Genomic DNA, 23,861 nt, shown 5'->3' on the forward strand with positions numbered 1-23,861 from the left:
ACTGAACAAACCTTTCTACCCATTCCGAAATAACCATCATTAGAATAAAAAATGTGTTTTTATCATTCCTTAGATTGATGTTTATGAACATGTTTTATTTTATTTTTTTTATATATTTTATTGATTTTTTTACAGAGAGGAAGGGAGAGAGATAGAGAGTTAGAAACATCAATGAGAGAGAAACATCAATCAGCTGCCTCCTGCACATCTCCTACTGGGGATATGCCCACAAACCAGGTACATGCCCTTGACCGGAATCGAACTTGGGACCTTTCAGTCCACAGGCCGACGCTCTATCCACTGAGCCAAACCGGTTTCGGCAACATGTTTTAAATATACCCTTACTCTCAAGAAAATATACCTTCAGCAAAGTACAAGAGACCTTCTATAAAAAAAAAAAAAAAGCTTAGAGCAGGCAAATGTTAAACTTGTCTAGCAATCAATGTTTCAGTATTTTATTTTATTTTATTTTATTTATTTATTTATTTTAGTATTTTATATTATTTTAAAATATTTAGATGTTTATCATTTAACCCAGCAATGCTCCAAAGCCTTTAAGTTTCCAAAGACTTTGGAAAATTATGTACAGACATATGTGGCTGGAGAGAAAGGGGGCGGGGGGGGGGGGGGAGCGGGGGGGAGGGGCGCGAGGAGCAGGCCCTGCAGCCTGTTCTAGGACTGCAGTTACCAGGCCTCCAGCTGCTTGGATTTGAAACTGCCACATTTTTCCTTAGGGATAACATGCTAAAGTTTGGATGACAATGGCGTCAGCTTCTACTACAGCAGGACTGTTCAGTACCTGTTTGCAGTGTAGCAGTAAAGAAAGTTGTTCTTTGAGAAGGGGGCTGGGGAGGGTGAGAAGGCACTGAGGTGAGAGCAGTTTTCAGAGCATTAAAGGAGTGAGATACTGGCCTTGGGATCTAAATGCTCAGTGAGGGGTCCCTTCATATGCATCATAGAGGGGCTTTGCAAGAAGACTAAAGTTGGGAACCCAGAAGCGAAAGTACCAGTGAGCCTGAGAAAGGAGAGTATTTCTTGTCTAGAGGAGGGGACAGTCATAGAGGAGGTAAGGCGTTACGGTCTGAGGCAATGACTTTGTGGGGTGAGAGTGAAACTGAGGTAGGTGTCTGTGGTTCGGGACAACTGGGCTTTATGAGGGGATGCATGGTAGCCCTGGCTGGGCACCGAGGTAGAACAAGAAAAGAGGATAAAGGGGGTATCTAGTAAGATGCAGTGTAGAGATGAGGTGGCTAATGGCTATGAGACTAGTCCGTCAACCCCCATACTAGAGACTGAGGAGGGGACAAGGGTCCCAGTGAATTTAGGGAGGGCAGAATAAGTAGCCCTAGTGTCACTTAAGGAGATCGGCTTACCTGCCACCACAATCATTACCCAAGGCTCTGTCCTGGTGATGTAAGTCTGTGGGGCCTTGTCAGGACCTGGGCAGTTTCAGTCTTCAGGGGCCAGTCCCAGGAGGTCTGGGAGCTCCAAACCGGGTCCAGAGGGTGGCCTTGCTGGACTGGCTGAGGCCTGAACCGGAGGGCTAGACTACAGTCTGGCCTCCCTTTCGGAACCTTGGGCAGGACCAGGTGGGGTCTCGGGTTTGAGCAGGATTTGGCCCAATGTCCTTCCTTATTTCATTTGAAGCATGGGCCCAGAGGAGGCTTAGCCTCTGACTTACTCTTGGTTGGAGGACCGGCACTTCATTTGGGGTTCATGAGACCAATGCTAGGAGCTGAAAGGCCTCCATCTGGGCACCAGCCTTGGTCTGATCTCACCTTTGTTTTTCGATTTGGAGCTCCTCATCTCTACTATTAAAGACCTTAAAGGCCCAGTTAATGAGGTCTTTTTGAGGGGTTTGTGGACCTGTGCCTATTTTTTTAAGTTTGTGACATATGTCGGGGCTGATTGGGATATAAAAAGGGTTTTCAAAAGAAGGGTTGCCTCTGGGGAGGTGGGGTCTAAGGTGGTAAATTACTGTAAGGCCTCCATGAGTTAGGAGAGGAAGAGAGCTGGGTTTTTGTCAGGGATCTAAGTGATTTTATTGAGTTTGTCATAGTTGACTGCCTTATGGGCAGCCTTTTTGAGTCTGGCAATGAGACGGGATTATATGGCTACGGAACTGGCGCCCTGCGGAATGAACCTGATATTCCCTTCTTGGGTCAATTGGGTAACCACATCAGTGCTAACCAGGTTGGCCGCTGTGTCCTGTCTAGGGAGGGCCCCAGCATGGTCCTGAGCTGCTAGCCAGACGCATTCCTTCTCCTCTGGGGTTCAAGAGGAGGACAGGATGACATAGATCAGTGATGGCGAACCTTTTGATCTCGGCGTGTTAGCATTTTGAAAAACCCTAACTTAACTCTGGTGCCGTGTCACATATAGAAATTTTTTGATATTTGCAACCATAGTAAAACAAAGACTTATATTTTTGATATTTATTTTATATATTTAAATGCCATTTAACAAAGAAAAATCAACCAAAAAAATGAGTTCGTGTGTCACCTCTGACATGCGTGTCATAGGTTTGCCATCACTGAATAGATGTTGTGCCAGGTCAGGTCATAGGGCTGGGTCATGTACTCCAGTCCCTTGGTAAAAGTGGTTGGGTCAGTGGAAAAAGACCCTTGTCTTTTTTCAACCTGGGAAAGGTCAGACACAGACAATGGGAGGTGTACCTGGACTGTGCCCTCAGTTCCTGCTCCCTCCCTCAGGGGTAGAATGGGCATGGGGATAGAAGTGGCTGTAGAGGAAGGCAGGCTTTGGGTGGCCCAAGAGCGAGTGTTAGGTGGAGAAAAGGCTGTATTGGAACTCGAGTTGTCGGGATTTGGGCTCTCAGGGGCGGTGGGAGAAGTGGTCGCTGGGTCAAAAGTAGATTCAGCATCAGAAGTGTTCAGGGTATGTTGTTTTGCATGAAGGAGAAGGACCTGGTAGGTAGAGCAGGACTGACAGAGAGAGGATGGGACAGACGGGTGAAAAAGGCTAGGACATAGGGAATCTCTGACCACTTTCCATCTCAGGACAACAATTATCTAAGTCTTACAATGTGTTAAATTGAAAGTGCTGTTTTCAGAGACTCATTGTCTAGTTTATATTGTGGCCAAACAGTGTTACAAAAGAAAATGAGGTGCTTGGGACTGATCTACCCCTGAGTCTAAGGTGGTTGAGATTTGTAAGGACACAGGCAAGAGGGGCCATTTTAGGGATGGGGAGGGAATGTTCACCATGATAAGAATAGTGTGCTCCACATGAGGGGAAGGGTGAGTGACAGACCACAAATCCAAAGGTGGCTGTTTGGGGCGGACGTCCTCACTGCTAAACAAATCACCACGAGAAGCGAGGGTGACCCTCTGGACTGGGGGCACCCAGTCCAGAAGGACCCAACAGCTGAGGGTTCTTCTGGCCTAGCGCTAGGACCTTTGAGACGAGAGGACTTTCGAGAAGTCAATGACAGTGAGTGGACAGAAGACTCCAAATGAGGGAAGTTGTGGAATGTCACTTACCTAGAGAAGATTGGCCGGTGTGGGCTGGAGGGTCAGCAATGGAGAAGGAGAGGTTCCTGATCTGGCATCCTCCTTGGCTGGTTCGGGAGGGCCTGTAAGGAAGGGATGCCCAATCGAGACCAGCAATTGAGCCACCCAAGTAGGATTCGGAGGTAAACCCAGGTTGAGCTATTGCTGTCTACTGCTCTCCAAGCAGCAAACTCGGGGTGACCGAAGCCTGAGCAGTGGCTCCCCTTCCCCATGAACCCTTGTGGGTTTTAGTTGCCAAAATGTTAAGGTTGCCGAAGGAGCTATCCACAAGGCCCAAAGTGGTAAAGAATTATAAATGTATTAGGTCATCTGGGAACCAAATGGGCTGAGCCCCAAAATGGCGCCAGCACCCAGGGATGGGGAGTCAAGAGGTTTTAAAGGACTCTAGGCGGGCTGTTTTGGTAGGGAACTCTCTGGGCAGGTTGGATCCTGGGGAAGTCTGGAGGGGAAAGACAATGGTCTTAGCAAGTGGAATGTGGTCTAAGCGAAAGGGAATGTTGGTTGTGAAGTGGCTAAAAGTCAGTTCCCAGGGGAGGGGATATTGATTCAATTATTTGATCAGACCTAGCAAAGTCCAAGGTTGCATAGCTAGGAAATGGTGGAGCCATATTCCAACCCAGGTCCAGCCCAACTCAGGAGTCATATTTCAACCCAGGACTTAAGCCCATGCTCATCCAACCCAGAGTTCAGGAACTTTCCCCTGATTTCACACATGCATTTTCATACAGGCATCTGATATCATGTCTGTGACCCCCAAGGGTCATTCATATGTTCCTGACATTCTCCCTACTCCCCCAATCACAGCTCTATCCAATCCTATGGAGCTCTGTACCTGTAACTACCAATTTTATAGGGGGAACACCCAACATGACAGGGTCCCAGGTTATGATTTCATACTAAAAAATTCCAAGTTTTAAAAATGGCAATTGAGTATATTGCTCAATTCTCACATGCAATTGTTATCAAGTTCAGACATCCCAGCCTAGCTATATCTCATACATCCATCTCCTTTTCATTTCACTCTAATCCAGGCCCCTTTCTTCCTCTACCTAGGACCACTACAATAGCACCCTTATAGGGAGCTCCCATCTCAAATTTATCTTGTGCAACACTGTCCAATTAATTTTCAAAAGCACTACTCTGTGTCACTTCCTTAGTTAAAAATTGCAATTTTCTTATTGCCTGCCAAATAAAGTACAAACTCCTTATTGTAGCATTTGCAGTCTTTCATAAACAAACTCCAGCCCCAACCTGCTTGTCTAATATCATCTCCTACTACCTTCCTATATACATTTTACATTCTAACTAACTAGCTTGAAAAGTTCCCTAAATGCTCCATTATCTATACCTCTGCTCATGTATGTCCTCTGCCTGGAATCATGGACTCTCTGCCTAACAATCCTGCTGTGACATCCCTGCCCTTGTTTTTTTGTTAATCCTCAACTAAGGATATTTTTCCATTGATTTTTAGAGAGAGTTGAAGGGGGGGGGGGGGAGACAGGGAGAGAGAAACATTGATATGAGAGAGACACACAGATTGGATGCCTTCTGCACACGCATCAGGACCAGGGATCATGCCTGCAACCAAGGTACATGGCCTTTCCTGGAATTGAACCCAGGACCCTTTAGTCTGTAGGCTGACACTCTATCCACTGAGCCAAACTGATTAGGGCCCTACCCTTGTTTTAAGATCCAACTCAAATGCTACCTCATTCATGTACCAGGTACTGCTAAGGATGGACAAAAGCTATACGTCACTTAGCCTGCCTTTAATGAGCTTATAGTCTACTAGAGGCCCAGTGCATGGAAATTCGTGCACTTGGGGGGTCCCTCAGCCTGGCCTGCACACTCTTGCAGTCTGGGACCCCTCGGGGGATGTCCAACTGATGGCTTAGGCCTGCTCCCTGGAGATCGGGCCTAAACTGGCAGTTAGACATCCCTCTGGCAGCCTGGGAGCCCTCGGGGGATGTCCAGCTAATGGCTTAGGCCCGCTCTCCGGGGTGAGCGGGCCTAAGCCATTAGTCAGACATCCATAGCGCTGCTGTGGAGGTGGGAGAGGCTCCTGCCACCGCCGCTGCGCTGGCCTGCCACTAGCCGGCTTCTGGCTGAGTGGCACATCCCCTGTGGAAGCGCACTGACCACCAGAGGGCAGCTCCTGTGTTGAGTGTCTGCCCCCCTGGTGGTCAGTGGGTGTCATAGTGACTGGTCATTCCAGGTCGTTCCGCCATTAGGGTCAATTTGCATATTACCCTTTTATTATATAGGATGTAGAGAGCTAAGCAATACATGTGTCCATAAGAGATTTCTTAATTCCTCACTCCTCAAACTTACTCCTGTACCAGTTTTCCTATTAATGACAGTTCTTCCAGTTGCTCAAATCAAAAACCTAGTTGATTTCTCTAACTCCACACCTTCCACCCACACACATATATTTAATTCATCAGCAAGTCCTTCTAATATTGCCCTATCCAACAACTTCTTACAGCAGGTCACCATTATCTATTGTTTCCATTATCATAATAACCTCCAAATTTGTTTCTTTGCTTCTATTCTTGCCTTCCAATATATGCTCTTCTCCAAATACAAGAATAAACAGCACAGTTATTTCCCTCATAAAGTTCACAATATAATTCCAGTTAGTGGAACTTAACTATTAATAGGAACATATATTAATTCACATTAGAGTACCCATTCTTCAGAGTCCTGGGCTGAGCCAATCTCCCAGTGTCCCTTAGAGATGCTTACAACAGAAGGCCCCCATATCTAGGAGGGGGACTATGTCTCAGCACTGTGGCTGATGCAATGGTGTGAGCACACTCCACCATGACATGCTTCCTCGGCACACCAGGAAGTAGCAACGCCTGCCTGAATGAACTCCTAGAGCAGGGGTGGGCAAATTTTTTGACTCCAGGGCCACAATGGGTTCTTAATCTGGACTGGAGGGCCGGAACAAAAGCATGGATGGAGTGTTTGTGTGAACTAATATAAATTCAAAGTAAACATCATTACATAAAAGGGTACTTTTTTTTTTTTTTTTTTAGTTTTATTCATTTCAAACGGGCTGGATCCGGCCTGCGGGCCATAGTTTGCCCACGGCTGTCCTAGAGCCACGTGCACAGTACCCCAGCCTTTCAGCCATTGGTCGCCTGTAGCAACGTGTCTCCCTCTGATTGGTCCCCTCATGCTATATATACCCCTGTAGTTCCACAATAAAACGGATCTGTGTCATTGAACCTGGTCTCCGGAGTCGTGCATGCAGACGCCCTAGTGCGTTGGGGCTCCGTCGTCCTCACCCCCGAGGGAACCCCTGCTTCAGGGGACAAACTTTAGAGTTAATTACAGTTGAGAGACTACTGTTGAAGACCAGGGAAAGGGAAGTAAAATAACAAAGTGGCAGAAAGTACTTGGGCTGTAGAGTCAGATCCAAATATAAACTCTAAATCTAATACCTATTAGTTCCATGGCTTTCACAATAGTTAACCACTGATTAAAAATGATGATGATGATGAAGATAATGATGATGGTACCAATGAAGCACTTGCAACTTACCCAAGCTAATAAATGTTGGTCTGACTAAAAAGCACTCTTGTACATAGATTGAGATGATACAATAGAGTTAAAGGAAGAGGAATTGACAATGTGAAAAAATATATATCTATATCTATATATGTATATATAAAAGCCTAAGTGACCATTCAACCGTTCACTATGACCCACATTGACCAGGGGGCAGACGCTCAATGCATAGGCATGGAAACATGGAACAGACTGATGAATCTCAGCAAGAAGTGGGTAGGGGGAGGGCAGGAAGAGATTAACCAAAGATCTTATATGCATACTAGAGGCCCAGTGTACGGATTCATGCACCAGTGGGGTCCCTCGGCCTGGCCTGCAGTCTGACATCTGCCAAGGGGTCCCAAATTGCAAGAGGGCACAGGCCAGACCAAGGAACCCCACTGGTGCATGAATCTGTGCACTGGGCCTCTAGTTTATATATTTTTGATGAGACATTCAAGTTCTATTGCCTCTTTAGCAATAGAGCATCTAAAGTACATGATGATGTTTGATTTATTTTCCTAGTCATTACTCAGGATCAAAATACTGCACAACTCCAAAGGTCTCCAATCACATTATAGTCTATAAGTTTAAATAATCGAATCACAAGGTACCTTTAGAGTCAACAGTCACAAGGTAAAAGATTTTACAAAAAAATAGTCCAGAGAGGATGCCCAGTTACAAATGAGTTTTTTCATCTCATACTCATAAGGATCATGCTGCAGAAATGAATTTACCAAACTACCGAGGTGTCAGATGTAGTCGTTGAATCTCTTTCCTAAACTGGGACTGCATTGATGCTACCTGCTGCTGGGTCAGGGCCTTGTCACAGGTCTGGTAGGTCAGTCTATAGCAGAGACTGACCTGCTTAGTCTTGGGATGCTGAAAACGACTAAGGAATTTTATGGATATGACAGTGTCTTGGGACACTGCTCGGGCCACAGTGTGAAACTCTAGTTCATCAAATCCTTTTTTCTCATCTAACCAAAAACTAATATCATGCACATAGATTGGAGGATATAGGGAATAACTTTTAAAGGGTTCTATTTTCTCAGGGACAAAACTCTTCAGAAAACATTTATCAAAGGTCCACAACATCCTCCAGTCAGAGATACCCCAGACAAGCATGGCTAATAGGTCCAAGTTCATAGACACAAACACAAAACACTGTTCTTCATGTATAATGCTTGGAACAGATGTGGTAACAGACCCAATACTCAGATCCTTGGCACAACCTGGGCCAAAATTATGAGACTTCACATTAATCATATAATCTTTCCCATTTGGTTGAAAGACAAATTCTACTGAATTGCTCTGTTTAGAACCCTCCAGCAATGTCTGAGTCAGAAGGCTATCTAGAATGCCCTTCAGGTGGTTCCGTAGTGACTGAAGACAGTCATCCTTCGGATTTTTATTAAACCCAAGGATAAGTAAAGTCTCGTGAAATGCTGGCATTGTGAAAGGTAAGATGTGACACTTCTGAAAGACAGGTCCACTGAGGATGTACAAAGAACCTGGGAGGAAGTCTGGTGCTTGGATGACAGTCTGAACATGAACTAGGAGCGAAGGTCTAAGCCAGATCTTGGCTTGGGCATAGAGTCCTTCATGAGATTCTTCCTTACCATCTCTTCCAGGGCTCTTGGGAAAGCTAAGTTCTGAAAGTGACACTAGAAAGTCCTCCATGTCTTCTGTTGTCCCACCAGTCAGGGACTCAGAATTTGAGTTATCCTCAAGGAGATGAATCCAAAAGACACTTGATAGAATGTCACAGTTCCAGGAAGTGAGAACACTGGTTTCTTCAGGTGGCAGCAAAGGGAAGGGACACTTCAGCCTTTTTAGAGGGAAAGCTTTGCCCAGTTCAGAAATCAGTTTCTCATTTATGGTTTTGATAGGATGACAGGAAGATGTTTCTAGGAAACCTCTGTGTAAGCACAAACACAAAATAACCTTTTAAACTTAAAATAGTAAATAATTACAATGTAGTTAGAATATAAAGTGCAAATAGCTAAATAGAAAAAAATTATCCTTAAGTTGATTCTGAAAAGAGACAAAGAAATCATCCACCATAAACAGAAATATCATGTGTTTCAGAACTCTGACAACCACCGTCCATACACTATACCAGAAAATTTTTAGTTCTAAAGAGGCTTATGTAGGCCAGACTGACAAGTATTCAGAGCACCAACATCATTAACAGTATATGTAGCATCCATTCAATATATGGTTGCCATCAAGCCAATCAGGATACAGGTAGAGATAGAAGTAATTTCTGGTAAAATACCAGTTACCTGTTCAACTTTCCTACAAGTGCTTCTGGTTCTGGAAAAGAAAACCACTGGTCACCCAATTTGACCCTGAAGATTCTCGGTTGCGAACCTTTAAAGGGTAAGCTCCGGGTGAAGATATGGTTCAAAGCACCTTCTACATGAAATGACTTATCTTGACTCCTGGCAAAATAGATACCAAGTATGAAGCCTGTTATTGTTAAATAAAGTATTTGAGACTGAATCAGGAAAACCTATGAGCTTTTTTTAATAATTAGTGAGAGAGCTGAAACAACTTAAACCTCTGTTATTACTTACCTATATCCAGTGCACCTGTACCCTGGCACAGCCTCACAGCTGAAGGGATGCACATCACTTAAAATAAATCCGCCTAGAGCTGCCATGGCAACCACCTGCCAACTGTTGTGCCATTCTCTTGTGGGATTATCAGCAGGAGTCCCACCTTGTCCTCTACACAATGCCACATGGACTTCTCCTTCCTCTGCAAGAACACCTGCACAGCTAATGGGGGGAGAGGGGAGAGAAAATACCGGCCATTTATCAGAAACAAGTAGCAATTACCACAGGAGTTAGTTATATATACATGGTTTGGCTGTGAAATAATTAAAATCTAGTCACACCCATTGGCAAAGAAACATGCAAAGAAAATAGCTGGAAGTATATTAGAATGTAAATCCAATGTTCAACTCATAACTGACACTAGTGGCTGACCAGTGTTACCCAGCTTGTCATTTGCATTCTTCACCTACATGCCATTGAAAGTCAATGTCTGCAAAGTTCCTATACAGGATTCACTGATCAGGCTGTTCTTCCTGGTGGAGAAAGTTGTTCTTTTCACTCCCCTCCTGCCTATTGAAATTCAAATACTAACTTAAAATAGTGCCTCTGTGAAAAGTTTGTTGACAACCATGACCCAAAGAGACCTCCAATTATGCCATATACTTTGGTAAATAGTGTAAAGTAGCGATGTTCCACCTGTTTCATCTTAAGGCACACATAAACTACGAAAATTCTGTGGCACACCAAAAAGTTTATTTTTTGCTGATCTGACACACAAAAATAGGTATAAATTTGATTCATTCAAACTGGACGGCTACTGTTGTTTTGGTTGTCATTTTCTTATTTGACAATCTAGGGCAGTGGTCAGCAAACTCATTAGTCAACAGAGCCAAACATCAACAGTACAACGATTGAAATTTCTTTTGAGAGCCAAATTTTTTAAACTTAAACTATATAGGTAGGTACATTGTTATTAACTTAATTAGGGTACTCCTATGGCTTAGGAAGAGCCACACTCAAGGGGCCGAAGAGCCGCATGTGGCTCGCGAGCCGCAGTTTGCAGACCATGGATCTAGGGGAAAAGGGGTCAGTGCCCCTGACTAAACAATCAGGCGTTTGCATGTTTTAAAAATTCTTGCAGCTGTGTCACAGTTCCCGGTGGAGAAAGTTGTTCTTTTCACTCCCCTCCTGCCTATTAAAATTCTATACTTCAAATACTAACTTGAAATATTGCCTCTGTGAAAAGTTTGTTGACAGCGGTGACCCAGAGACCCGCAATTGTGCCACATGTTTTGGTATACTAGTGTGCCTGCTGCCAGACACCGGTTGAAAATCGCTGGTGTAAAGCACTGTGGTAAATTCCCAATAATGTTATGAGGTAGTTACTATTAATATCCTCAGTTTATAGACGAGGAAGCAAAAAAGGATTAAGGAAGCTTACCTAAAACCATACGACTGTTAAGTAGTGGGCGTGGATTTGAGTCCAGGCAGTTTGGCTCCTAAATCCATGCTCCTCACCTTTAGACTACACTGGTTACCATTATGTTACATGATCAAAAATAGGTGATCTGCCCTTTAGACACTCAGGAGCACACTATCTGTACTTTGACTTAGCCTTCAGGGTTATACGTCTGCCTTTCTTTTTTTTTTTTTTTTAATGTATTTTATTGATTTTTACAGAGAGGAGGGGAGAGGGATAGAGTTAGAAACATTGATGAGAGAGAACCATCAATCAGCTGCCTCCTGCACACTTTCTACTGGGGATGTGCCCGCAACCAACATACATGCCCTTGACTGGAATCAAACTCGAGACCCTTCAGTCCGTAGGCCAACACTCTATCCACTGAGCCAAACCGCTTGCAGCGGTTCTCAACCTGTGGGTCGCGACCCTTTTGGCAGTCGATCAACCCTTTCACAGGGGTCGCCTAAGACCATCCTGCATATCAGATATTTACATTATGATTCATAACAGTAGCAACATTACAGTTATGAAGTAGCAACAAAAATAATTTTATGGTTGGGTCACAACATGAGGAACTGTATTTAAAGGGCCAGAAGGTTGAGAACCACTGGTTAGGGCATATACGTCTGCCTTTCCAACGAGACTGTGAATTCTTATGGAGCGTTATATTCTCTCTAAATCCAGCACAGTAATTGACACACGTGAGCCTGATTTCCCAAACTACAATGTTCCAGTGCCGTATGTCATGTCCATCTTTCCTGGTGCGTGCTCTCCCTTCCTCACCTCTGGAAAAACTTGGCAAGCAGTTCCCTGTTCCTAGCTACTCCAGCTTTGCGTCCACAGTGCGGAAAGTTAAAACAAATTCGGTCAAAGACCCTGTCGTGCGGTTCGAAGGCATCTGCCAGCTGGGTGCAGTCCACACCAAAACGTATCTCTGCACCTGGCACGAAATACAGACAGGAGGGCGTCTTAGGACCTGGAAGCATGGAAAACCCTTCCCTAACCTGAGCCGTGCGAAGCAACCCCGGTCTGGGCACAGAGCGCGCGCTTTCTGCGAATCTTCACGGGACTGTCAGGAGCAACCCTCTCCTGAATGCCCACGTTCCCACCCTCTCCGCGCGGGGCCGGCGCTGGGCGGGGCCGGCGCTGGGCGGGGCCGCGCGGAGGGGGCCTTGCTACCTCGCTCGCGCAGGCGCTGCAGGTTCTCCCGGGCCGCCGGGTCCCCCGCGAAGTCGGCGGGGCGCTGGAGGCAGGTGGCCGTTAGACTAGTGCTCGGGTCCAGGGTCTCGCTCACGGCGGCGGCGAAGGAGAAATTCCCCTCCCCAACCAAGAGGAGGCGCCCAGGGGCCATGGCCTCAACTGGCTCTCCCGCTCGCGTCCTCGGAGGCGCTCATTTTACGTCACTTCCGTCGCGGGGCTCCAGCTGACGGCGCCTCACTCGTCGCCGGTGGATGACGCACCTCAGGCTTGGTGGCCTTGGACAAACTAGTGCAGCCACATCCAGAGATGAACCTAACCATGAGTGCCAAAGGGAGACGCCGACCACGCCGTCCCCATACTCCGCCCACCCCCTCGAGAGTCTGAAATAAAATCCCCGGGGCCCGAGGGGGCCCCGAGCGACTTCGTCACCCAAGCATGAGGTCACAAGCAGTCGGTAGCGCAGAGGGAGAGGCCGAGGGGGAGGGAGTTCTGAGTGAAGGAAGCGGGGCGGGACTCGGGCCGCCGAGAGGTTCAAGTCGGCGTGTTCTGCGTTCTGCTCGCTCCTGACACTGAGGATTTGATAGCAGTCTTCGTCTCACCCAAAATGGCTGCTGGCCATTGTCTCTACTGCTCGGAATGTCTCCAGGTGCTCCCATCCCCTGCCTTTTGTTCATTCAGGAAATACTGAGTGCCTGTTGTGTGCAGCTGTGAGCACGGTTAGGTAGATGCGTGTGTGGATGAGCAAGATGCGGCCTCTGGCTTCGCTGAGCTTGTGGTCTGGGGAAGGATGCGCAGCAAGGAGGCAATTCTGACACAGCTGGGAGTGGAGTGACTCAGGGTGCCCGCGGGGCACACAGACGGGAAACCTTAGCATGGGGCGGGGAGTGAAAGATTCCCTGGCAATCGGGGGTAGGTCAAGGGGAAAAAAAGGAGACATATGTAATACTCTTTGTAATACCTTAAGCAATAAAACAAAATTTAAAAAAAAAAAGAAGAAAAAGAAATAAAAAAAGATTCCCTGGTATTGAGACGAGTTGAAAGCTAAGGGGGAAAAGTACACTTTACCCGAGTCAAGAGGAGTGAAGAGGCAGAAGGAACAATATATGCCAAAGCATGATGGAGACCCAGAGCAGTTGAGTTTGGCTGCAATGTAGTTGGAGGGAGAGTAGATAGTAGATGACACTGAAAAATTAAGCAGGGGCCAGGACATACAGAACGTTATAAGCCATTTCAATAGCCTGGACCTTATTCTGAAACAGGGGCCAGACACTGAAACATTTTAAATAGGAAGAGAACACAATTAAATTTTTATTTTCGAAAGACCTGCTTTTTTGTGTGAAGAAGGATTGGAAAGCCGTAGCCGGTTTGGCTCAGTGGATAGAGCATCAGCCTGCAGACTGAAGGGTCCCGGTTCAATTCCGGTCAAGGGCACATACCTCGGTTGCGGGTTCCTCCCAGGCCTGGACCCAGGTTGCGGCTCATTCAGGAGGCAACCACATCGATGTGTTTCCCTCACATACATGTTTTTCTCTGTCTTTCCCTCTCTCTTCAAAAATCAGTGGAAAAACATCCTCAGGTGAGGATTAACAAAACAAAACAAAAGAAGGATTGGAGAACTAGACTGATGGCATGGAGGTCAAATAGGAGGCTCTTGCAGTCATAGAGTCCAGGGCTGATAGGGAGATCTGAATTGTAACTTGGCAGTGGAGATAGAGGATAGTGGACTAATTAAAAAATCAACATGACCTCATGATTGGGTGATGTAAAGAATTGAAAGAGGCATTGGTGTCAAAGATAAGCCCCGGGTTCCAGGAGTGGAAAACTGAGTGGATGATGGTATCTGTCCTACTGCCCCAGGACAGGATCGCCTTGGTCTGCAGCCTGAATACTAAGCCTGTTGAACATTGTGGTACCAGCTACTCTTTAGTCATTATGCTGTTTGTTGACATCAGTGCATGCACCTGTCTTGAAAAGGCACATCCTGTGAGAGGACAGTATTGGCTTTGTCCCTACCTGTGGAAAGGTGGGTGAGTGGTGACCTGGTCATGGTGATCGAGTGATCTACATTCTGTCTCTGCTTAAGAACTGGGAGGACCAGGTTTGGTAACATCTCTTCTTTTAAAGAACATGGACCAGAAGAGTAAGGTTTTCTGTCACTCTCCTATAGAATCTACAAACAACGTAAACTCCTCAGGATCAAATTACTTTTCTTCAGGGAAGGTAATGTCTTGCTCCTAAGTCAAGGGACCAGACTTTTATATTTTTCTTTTTGCCAAAAATAAAAATGGGTAGGCTTCTTTTGATTTCTTACAAATTGAAAATCAGATATTGGTCATCTGGTATGTTCAGAGAACTGTTGATTGAGAGGTCAGGCAGAAGGAGAGAGTGTGATAATAAGACACAAATCCTGTCCTCAGGGATTTAGAGTCCAGTATAGGCTATTGGAAGTGTACTTAACGAACTCTTGAGCCCAACCAGTGTGGCTCAGTGGTTGAACTTCGACCTATGAACCAGGAGGTCATGGTTCGATTCCTAGTGAGGGCATATGCCCTGGTTGTGGGTTTGGTTCCCCAGAGGGGAGCATGAAGTAGACAGTCAATTAATGCTTCTCTCTCATCATTGATGTTTCTATCTCTCCCTCTCCCTTCCTCTCTGAAATCAATAAAAAATATATTTTTAAAAACTCTTGACACATGGTAGCAGTTATAAATATAGAAAGATGAACATGAAGTACAGTGTGAGACAAATAAGTTGACAAGGGAAGCCATATAGAATAATTGCATTTGAATTGGTCCTAGAAGGAAGGAAACTATTATTTATTGTGTTATCTAGTTTTCCAGTTCTCACTTCTCCTTATTCTCTTTGACTATAACAATACTTTTATATTTTTAGAGAGAGGAAGAGAGAAAGAGAAACATCAGTGCGAGAGAGAAACATTGATAGGTTGCCTCCTGCACGCAACCCGACTGGTGATCCACCACACAACCTGGGTATGTGCCTTGACTGGGAATCGAACCCACCATCATTTAGTGTACAATGGTCCAACCAACTGAGCCACACAGGCCAGGGAAATACTCTTAGTTCTTAAATTCCCACATCTCAAAATTACCTGAACATTTAGCTAGTATATAGTATTAGGGTTACTAAAGTTTTTCTGTATTTTGGAGGGGGAGCATTTAATCTATATAGTCATTCATACTACTGATTGAGAGGATACGTCAAAGGACTTGTGAACCTGGAAAGTGGAAACAATGATAGCAATCAAATTGGAAGGAAAGCCTAGACTCTTAGTAAGGTGTGCTTATATTATGTTTGGCCAAGGGTGTAAAGGGGATGCCTTTTCTGCTCTCTGATTTGTATAAGAAGCTTTTCTCTTCTCATCTTTTCCCAGAGAGAGTTCCTCTCCTGTTTCCTTACAAACCCGCACTATGGCAGCCTCATTAATGCAGATGGCCATGCTGAAGTGTGGACAGATTGGAATAATATGTCCAAGTTTTCCCAGTATGGATGGAGATGCACCACTAATGAGAATGCCTATTCAAATCGTACCCTGATGGGCAACTGGAACCAGGAAAGATATGATCTAAGGAATATAATGCAGCCCAAACCCTTGCCTTCCCAGGTAATGTAACTTTCTTTTTCTTTGTTTCCTTCTGTTAGCAAAAGAACTAGTGGCCATTTGAGAGGCAAGAATCTGATAACTTCTAATGCTGAAATCTCTCATACTTTTCAGTGAAGTGGTTGGGGAGGGAAGCTGTTCTTAGCTGGAATACCTATCCCACTTTACTATGATGTTGAATATTACATTATTGTAAGGTAATAAAAAGATGGATAGTACTCTTTCTCTTCTTGTTTGAATTTTATTCATCTAAAGAAATATACAATGTCTTTGGACTCAGGCTAGCTTTTCTCCTGGTCCTTGCCCTTTTAGGTCCCCTAAGCAAACATAAAAAGGTTATGAAAGTTAGTAGGATATAGAGTAATAATATATAGACCTCTAGTCAATCTAAAATATGGCAGAGCATGTTAGAATTCATGTCACTGTGTCCTTTATTTCCAAATATTGGATGTAGACTCCTATATTTTTAATTTATTACTTTTTCTTTCCAGTTTGGACACTACTTTGAAACAACATATGATACAAGCTACAATAACAAAATGCCACTTTCAAACCATAGTAGGTGGACTATTTTTAATTCTTAAATTCTCAGGACCTAATTCAAGGCCTGGAACATAGAAGGAACTCAAATAAAAGTTAACTGAATGAGTGAATAAATGAATGAATGAGTGAATGATTTCTCTCTTTTCTGAATTCTACAGGACTCACTCTCTATTCCCTCAGAAGTAATAATGAAATTGGTTACTAAGTCTCCTTACTATTGACTGATTCCACTTGTCTTCTCTCTTCTCTTCCCTCAGGATTTAAGCGAGAGCCTCACTGGTTCCCAGGACATCAACCTGAGTTGGATCCACCTCGATACAAATGCACAGAAAAGTCAACTTATATGCGTAGCTATCCAAAACCTCAAATTGAGCACCACTCTGTGTGTGTATGTAATCATAATAACTGCCCATTTCAGAGTCTGAGGTTCTAACAAAATAAGAAGAAACTTCATTTTTCCAGAACAGAATACAGGAGGGAGCACATTCTAAGCACAACTAAGAAGTCAGAACACTGTAGCACAGTTTCACTCTCTGAATAAATAAAGCACAGGAAATGTTATCTACCACCTTTAACCAATATTTAAATGTAAAATTTGAGTTGGTTACATCTATTAGTTATATAATTGGGGGTGTTGTAAGAGGGCAGTAAAAAGAATTATTTCTCTCAAATCTATAACCAGTCTGCTCCTTCCTGCCTTCCATCAGGAGCAAAATTCAGTATAACTTAGGTTACATTTGCCTAGATACTCTCTGGGTATGAGTCTGGTAGTCATGGTCAGATAGTGTAACTTTAATGTGATCTTAATGAACATTCCTCTTAAGGACTAGAAAAAGAAAAAGAACTTTTTTATTATCATAAAGAATGTAAAACATACAAATGCAGCCCTGACCGGTTTGGCTCAGTGGATAGAGCAGCTGTGGGCAAACGACGGCCCGCGGGCCAGATCCGGCCCGTTTGAAATGAATAAAACTAAAAAAAAAAAGACCGTACCCTTTTATGTAATGATGTTTACTTTGAGTTTATATTAGTTCACACAAACACTCCATCCATGCTTTTGTTCCGGCCCTCCGGTCCAGTTTAAGAACCCATTGTGGCCCTCGAGTCAAAAAGTTTGCCCACCCCTGGGATAGAGCGTCGGCTTGTGGACTGAAGAGTACCAGGTTCAATTCCAGTCAAGGGCATGTACCTTGGTTGCGGGCACATCCTCAGTAGAGGGTATGCAGGAGGCAGCTGATCTATGTTTCTCTCTCATCAATGTTTCTACCTCTCTATCCTTCTGCCTTCCTCTCTGTAAAGAATCAATGGAGCCCTGCCAGTTTGGCTCAGTGGATAGAGCATCGGCCTCTGGCCTGAAGGGTCCCAGGCTTGATTCCAGTCAAGGGCACATGCCCAGGTTACGGGCTCAGTCCCCAATGTGGGGCATGCAGGAGGCAGCCAGTCAATGATTCTCATCATTGATGTTTCTCTCCCCCCCGCCTCTCTCTCTTTCTCTCTCTCTCTTTCTCTCTCTCTCTCCCTTCCTCTCTGAACTCAATAAATAAATATATATATATATATATATATTTTTTTTTTTAAAAAGAATCAATGGAATATATTAAAAAAATAAAATATACAAATGCAGACAGAATATTATAATGAACTCCCATCTTCAAAACTTTATGATAAATTTTCCTACCCCTATCTACTCTGTTTTTTATAAAATTAATTTTGGAGCAGATCTCAGAAATTATCTTATCTATAAATATTTATATTTATATTTATATTTAAAGAGCTATGACTATCAATGTTTTACTCCCCACAAAAATCACCACAGAAACCTGTTGATCGAACAAAGCTGAGTTATTAAGCCTATAGCAAGGAAGAACATCAGCTTGACAGAGTCTTGGTAAAATTCAAAAGGCAAATATTTGGGTAAGTTATATCTTCAGGAATTGGGATAAGGGCTCAGTTGGTTTAAGGCAGTGGTTCTCAACCTGTGGGTCGTGACCCCTTTGGGGGTCGAACGACCATTTCACAGGGGTCTCCTAAGACCATCGGAAAACACATATATAATTACATATTGTTTTTGTGATTAATCACTATGCTTTAATTATGTTCAATTTGTAACAATGAAATTGGAGGTCACCACAACATGAGGAACTGTATTAAAGGGTCTCGGCATTAGGAAGGTTGAGAACCACTGGTTTAAGGTGAGTCTTTCAAAGTAGAAAATTGATAAGGATTGATAAAAGGTTGAGATTAGTTTGAGGTTAGTGACCATGGGGAGGCAACAGTCTTAATTTTAAAATGGCTAGATTGAGATTAAAAATGGCAGTGGAGTAAGTGAATGCTAAACAGACATAATCCCAGGACCAAACTGGAATTACAACTAAAATACAAAAAGCCATCATGAATAATCAACTGAAGCCCTGACCGGTTTGGCTCAGTGGATAGAGCGTTGGCCTGTGGACTCAAGGGTCCCAGGTTCGATTCCAGTCAAGGGCATGTACCTTGGATGCGGGCACATCCCCAGTAGGGAGTGTGCAGGAGGCAGCTGATCGATGTTTCTCTCTCATCGATGTTTCTAACTTTCTATCCCTCTCCCTTCCCCTCTGTAAAAAAATCAATAAAATGTATTTTAAAAAAATCAACTGAAGACTAGCTGGAGAGAACCCTGATAACAAAGGATGGAAAGACTATAGAGACTGGTAGGAAGGGCAGAGGCATGAAAGGGCTGGCTGGGCTCCCACAGACAGCAGCTGAAGTTCTGGAGAGATATCTCAGCTGTGGGGGGTTACCACTGAGAACTCTGAGGTCTAATTCCCAAGCTGGGCCCCCTAGCAGAGAGCATGAGAATTGAGAAGGGTACCCATATAACATCTGGCTGTGAAAAGCAAGGGGGTTGCTGTGCCAGGGAGAGATAGCTGGAAATGCAGGCACCCACTTAAAGGCCCAACACACAAAATTTTGAGTGCAGCCACTCACCTTGGGCTCCAGCAGAGGGAGGGCAGAGTGGACTGGAGCTGTGTAAGCATAAGCCAGGGTTAGAGGCTCTGGGATTAGAGATCAGAAAGCAAACACCCTGGTTTTCTGTGCTGAGTCATTCCTTCACACTGCGGAGGTCATCTTTCTCAGGCAGACCTTTGTTATCCAGATGTTTTTTGCCTGGGGGCGGGGAGGGGGGGAGGGACAATTGACCCACCCTATTGGAAAACCCCTTGCCCACCCTGTGGAGTTTCTGAGGCCTATTAAGAGTCTGAGAATAACAGTTAGCCTCCAGGCAGAAGTAATTGCCCCACCCTGAAGGAGAACCTCTCACCTCAGGTTTTCCTCCCAATTACAACAGGAGAGCCCAAATAATACACACAAGGGGATTCCTGGAGCATCTAGCTCAGGTGAACAAAGAGAATGCACCACTAGACACCTCAAGACACTTTCTACATTAGGCCAGTCCACAAAGAATGGGAGGCATAACAGTTCTAATACATAGAAGCAAATACAAAGAGACAGCTAAAACGTGGATAAAGAAATAACCCCCAAATGAGAGAAAAGAAGGAATCTCCAGAAAAAGAACTAAATGAGATGGAAGCAAGTAACCTATAAGAGTTAAAAGCAATGGCTATAAAGATGCTTCAGGAACTTAGTGCAAATTACAACAGCATGAAAAGGAAAATAGAGGCCATTAATAAGAACTAGATAGAAATGAAGAATGATATATCTGATATCAAGAACACAGTGGAAGTTATTAAAAGATTGGATGAAGCAGAGGATCAAATCAGCGCTTTGGAAGACAAAGTAGAAATAAATACCCAATTAGAGCAGCCAATAGAAAAAAAGAATTAAAAAGTAGGGAGATAGTTTAAGGGAACTCTGGGACAACAAGAAACAAAACATCTACATTATAGGAACACCAGCAAAGGAAGAGGGAGAGCAAGGAACAGAGAACGTGTTTAAAGAAATGACAGAAGGGGGGAGGTTGGGGGTTAATGGGGGGGATGAGGACACATTTGTAATACCTTAACTAATAATAAAAAAAATAAAATAAAAAAAAATAAAATAAAATAAAAAAAAAAAAAGAAATGACAGAAAACTTCCCCAATCTGGTGAAGGAAAATGCCACACAAGCTCAGGAGGCAGAGAATCTTGATCAAGATGAACCCAAAGAGACCCACACCTAGACATACCGTAATTAAAATGGCAAACATGCTCTGGCTGGTTTGGTTCAGTGGATAGAGTGCCAGCCTGCGAACTGAAGGGTCACAGGTTTGATTCCAGTCAAGGGCACATGCCCGGGTTCAGGCTCAATCATGGATGTGGGGCATGCAGGAGGCAGCCAACTGATGATTCTCTCTCATCATTGATGTTTCTATCTCTCTGTCCCTTCCTCTTTGAAATCAATAAAAAATATTTTTTTAAAAAATAAATAAAATGGCAAACATTAACCACAAAGAAAGAATCATAAAGGCAGGAAGAGAGAGACAGAAAATTACCTACAAAGGAGTTCCCACTAGGATGTCAACTGACTTCTCAATAGAAACACTTCAGGCCAGAAGGGAGTGGCATGAAGTACTCAAAGTAATGAAAAGCAAGGGCTTTAATCCAAGATTACGGTATCACTTAAAATTGAAGGTGAAATAGCTTTCCAGACAAAAAATGGTTAAAGGAGTACATTACCACCAACCAGCAATGCAAGAAATGTTAAAGGGACTGCTTTAAGAAGAAGGAGAGTCCTGACTGGTTTGGCTCAGTGGATAGAGGGTTGGCCTGCAGACTGGAGGGTCCCGGGTTTGATTCCAGTCAAGGGCCTGTACCTTGGTTGCAGGCACATCCTCAGTAGGAGGTGTGCAGGAGGCAGCTGATTGATGTTTCTCTCTCATCGATGTTTCTAACTATCTCTCTCCCTTCCTCTCTGTAAAAAACCAATAAAATATTTTTTTTAAAAAAAGGAGAAAAGGAGAGAGGATCATAGGCACAAAGAAAATAAAAACAGCAATAAATAAATGCCTATCAATAATCACCTTAAATGTAAATGGATTAAATGCTTCAGTCAAAAGACATAGGGTGACTGAATGGATAAGAAAACATTACCGGGTAAGAGATCAACCGAAGGACTTGTATGCATGCATATAAGCATAACCAATGGACATAAGACACTGGGGGGTAGGGGAGGCCAGGGGATTGTCAAGGGTGGGGGGAAAAAAAGGACACATATGTAATACCCTTTGTAATACTTTAAGCAATAAAACAATTAAAAAAAGAACCAATGAAGTATAAAAAAAAAGAAAGAAAAAAAGAAAACATTACCATATATATATATATATATATATATATATATATATATATATATATATATATATACTGTCTACAAGAGACCCACCTCAGAATACAAAGAAACAGAGTGAAGGGATGGAAAAATATATTCCATGCAAATGGAAAGGGGAAAAATGCTAGGATAGCAATACTCATATCACACAAAATAGACTTTAAAACAAGGGCCATAACAGGAGACAAAGAAGGCCATTTCATAATACTAAATGGAATGTTTCAAGAAGAAAATACAACATTGTGAACATATATGCACCCAACATAGGAGCACCAAAATTCACACAAAAAAACTCTTGATTGACTTTAAAGGAGAGATTAACAGCAATACAGTCATAGTAAGGGACTTTAACACCCCAGTGACATCACTAGATAGATATTTCAGACAAAAAATTAACAAGGAAACAGAGGCCTTAAATGACACACTAGATCAGATGGATCTAACTGATATTTACAGAACATTTCACCCCAAAGCAACAGAATGTACATTCTTCTCAAGCGCACATGGAACATTCTCAATGATAGACCATATGTTAGGGCACAAAACAAGTTTATACAAATTCAAGAAGATTGATATAATGCCAAGCATCTTCTCAGATCACAATGACATGAAGTTAGAAATCAACTACAATAAAAACAAAAACACTCAAATACATGGAGCATGTTCTTAAACAATGAATGTGTTACCAATGAGATCAAGAAAGAAATTAAAAAGTTACTGGAGCCCTAACCGGTTTGGCTCAGTGGATAGAGTGTCAGCCTATGGACTGAAAGGTCCCAGGTTTGATTCCGGTCAAGGGTATGTACCTTGGTTGTGGGCACATCCCCAGTAGGGGGTGTGCAGGAGGCAGCTGATGTTTCTCTCTCATCAATGTTTCTAACTCTCTATCCCTCTCCCTTCCTCTCTGTAAAAAATCCATAAAATATATATTTAAAAAAAAGTTTCTGGAAACAAATGAAAATGAACACACAAGCACCCAAAAACCTATGGGACACAGCAAAAGCAGTCCTGAGAGGGGAGTTCATAGCACTACAGGCCTACCTCAAAAAACAAGAAAAAGGACTAATAAAATATCTAACCCTACAACTATTTTTAAAGTTTTTTTAACCCTACAAGTATTGAATTAGAAAGAGAACATTAAAAACGCCCAGAGGAAGTAGAAGGGAGGAAATAATAAAGATCAGAGCAGAAATAAATGACATGGAGACCATAATAAAAATAAATAAAAACCAGTACAAAAGATCAATCTATGAGGTTGTTCTTTGAAAAGATAAACAGGATTGATGAACCCCCAGCCAGACTCATCAAGAAACAAAGAGAGAGGACCCAAATAAATACAAACAGATATGAAAGAAGTGATATTACAGACACCACAGAAATGCAAAGGATTGTGTTTTTTTGTTTGTTTTGTTTTGTTTTTTTAAATATATTTTATTGATTTTTTACAGAGAGGAAGGGAGAGAGATAGAGAGTCAGAAACATCGATGAGAGAGAAACATCAATCAGCCGCCTCCTGCACATCCCCCACTGGGGATGTGCCCGCAACCCAGGTATATGCCCTTGACAGGAATCGAACCTGGGACCTTCCAGTCCGCAGGCCGACGCTCTATCCACTGAGCCAAACCAGTTTCGGCAAGAAACAAAGAGAGAGGACCCAAATAAATACAAACAGATATGAAAGAAGTGATATTACAGACACCACAGAAATGCAAAGGATTGTAAGCAAATACTACAAACAACTATATGCCAACAAACTGGACAACCTGGGCGAAATGGACAAATTCCTAGAAACATACAGTCTTCCAAAACTCAATCAGGAAGAATCAGAAAACCTAAGTAGGCCAATAACAACTGATGAAATTGAAGCAGTAATTAAAAACAAACAAACAAGAAACCCAACTTCCAACAAACAAAAGTCCTGAACTGGATGGCTTCACAGGTGAATTTTACCAAACATTCAAAGAACTAATACCTATCCTCCTTCAACTCTTCCAAAAAATTCAAGAGGAAGGAACACTTCTGAGCTCTTTTTATTAAGCCAGCACTATCCTAATTTCAAAAGCAGATAAAGACACTACAAATA

The 23,861-nt window shown here is 43.3% G+C and overlaps 2 protein-coding genes across 7 annotated transcripts; one reads left to right on the top strand and one right to left on the bottom strand.

Moving 5' to 3' along the window:
• Positions 1 to 7,580: 7,580 nt before the first annotated feature.
• Positions 7,581 to 12,496, bottom strand: FDXACB1 (ferredoxin-fold anticodon binding domain containing 1). 2 transcript variants are annotated; one of them, XM_036324321.1, is made up of 5 exons: positions 12,291 to 12,496; positions 11,895 to 12,051; positions 9,668 to 9,871; positions 9,374 to 9,532; positions 7,581 to 9,006 (listed from the first exon to the last, which is right to left on the bottom strand). In XM_036324321.1, the coding sequence occupies exons 1-5, from the start codon at positions 12,460 to 12,462 to the stop codon at positions 7,827 to 7,829; spliced, it is 1,872 nt and encodes a 623-aa protein (XP_036180214.1). In that variant the 5' UTR covers positions 12,463 to 12,496; the 3' UTR covers positions 7,581 to 7,826. The 2 variants fall into 2 exon arrangements, with proteins under 2 accessions (XP_036180214.1, XP_036180215.1); XM_036324322.1 differs by lacking the exon at positions 9,374 to 9,532.
• Positions 12,497 to 12,825: 329 nt separating this feature from the next.
• On the top strand, positions 12,826 to 17,308 carry CUNH11orf1 (chromosome unknown C11orf1 homolog). Of its 5 annotated transcripts, XM_036324332.1 has the most exons (5): positions 12,833 to 12,957; positions 14,479 to 14,531; positions 15,703 to 15,933; positions 16,422 to 16,488; positions 16,731 to 17,308. In XM_036324332.1, exons 1-5 carry the CDS (start codon positions 12,948 to 12,950, stop codon positions 16,904 to 16,906), a joined length of 537 nt encoding a protein of 178 aa, XP_036180225.1. In that variant the 5' UTR covers positions 12,833 to 12,947; the 3' UTR covers positions 16,907 to 17,308. The 5 variants fall into 5 exon arrangements, with proteins under 5 accessions (XP_036180226.1, XP_036180229.1, XP_036180225.1 ...); XM_036324333.1 differs by lacking the exon at positions 14,479 to 14,531 and having other exon boundaries at positions 12,826 to 12,957; XM_036324335.1 differs by lacking the exon at positions 16,422 to 16,488.
• Positions 17,309 to 23,861: the final 6,553 nt, after the last annotated feature.

This window comes from Myotis myotis, unplaced genomic scaffold, assembly GCF_014108235.1.
Source record: "Myotis myotis isolate mMyoMyo1 unplaced genomic scaffold, mMyoMyo1.p scaffold_m19_p_10, whole genome shotgun sequence".
NCBI classification, from domain to species: Eukaryota; Metazoa; Chordata; class Mammalia; order Chiroptera; family Vespertilionidae; genus Myotis; species Myotis myotis.

What these genes read in the sequence shown, in the direction of transcription:
- CUNH11orf1 (XM_036324331.1), top strand. Translation starts at nt 14,439, where the DNA reads ATGGACCAGAAGAGTAAGGTTTTCTGTCACTCTCCTATAGAATCTACA. An exon ending in ATTACTTTTCTTCAGGGAAG is followed by an intron (nt 14,532 to 15,702) that starts GTAATGTCTTGC and finishes ATCTTTTCCCAG; the next exon opens with AGAGAGTTCCTCTCCTGTTT. An exon ending in AATGCCACTTTCAAACCATA is followed by an intron (nt 16,489 to 16,730) that starts GTAGGTGGACTA and finishes CTCTTCCCTCAG; the next exon opens with GATTTAAGCGAGAGCCTCAC.
- FDXACB1 (XM_036324321.1), bottom strand. Translation starts at nt 12,462, where the DNA reads ATGGCCCCTGGGCGCCTCCTCTTGGTTGGGGAGGGGAATTTCTCCTTC. An exon ending in GCAGCGCCTGCGCGAGCGAG is followed by an intron (nt 12,052 to 12,290) that starts GTAGCAAGGCCC and finishes ATTTCGTGCCAG; the next exon opens with GTGCAGAGATACGTTTTGGT. An exon ending in CTTGCCAAGTTTTTCCAGAG is followed by an intron (nt 9,872 to 11,894) that starts GTGAGGAAGGGA and finishes TCCCCCCATTAG; the next exon opens with CTGTGCAGGTGTTCTTGCAG.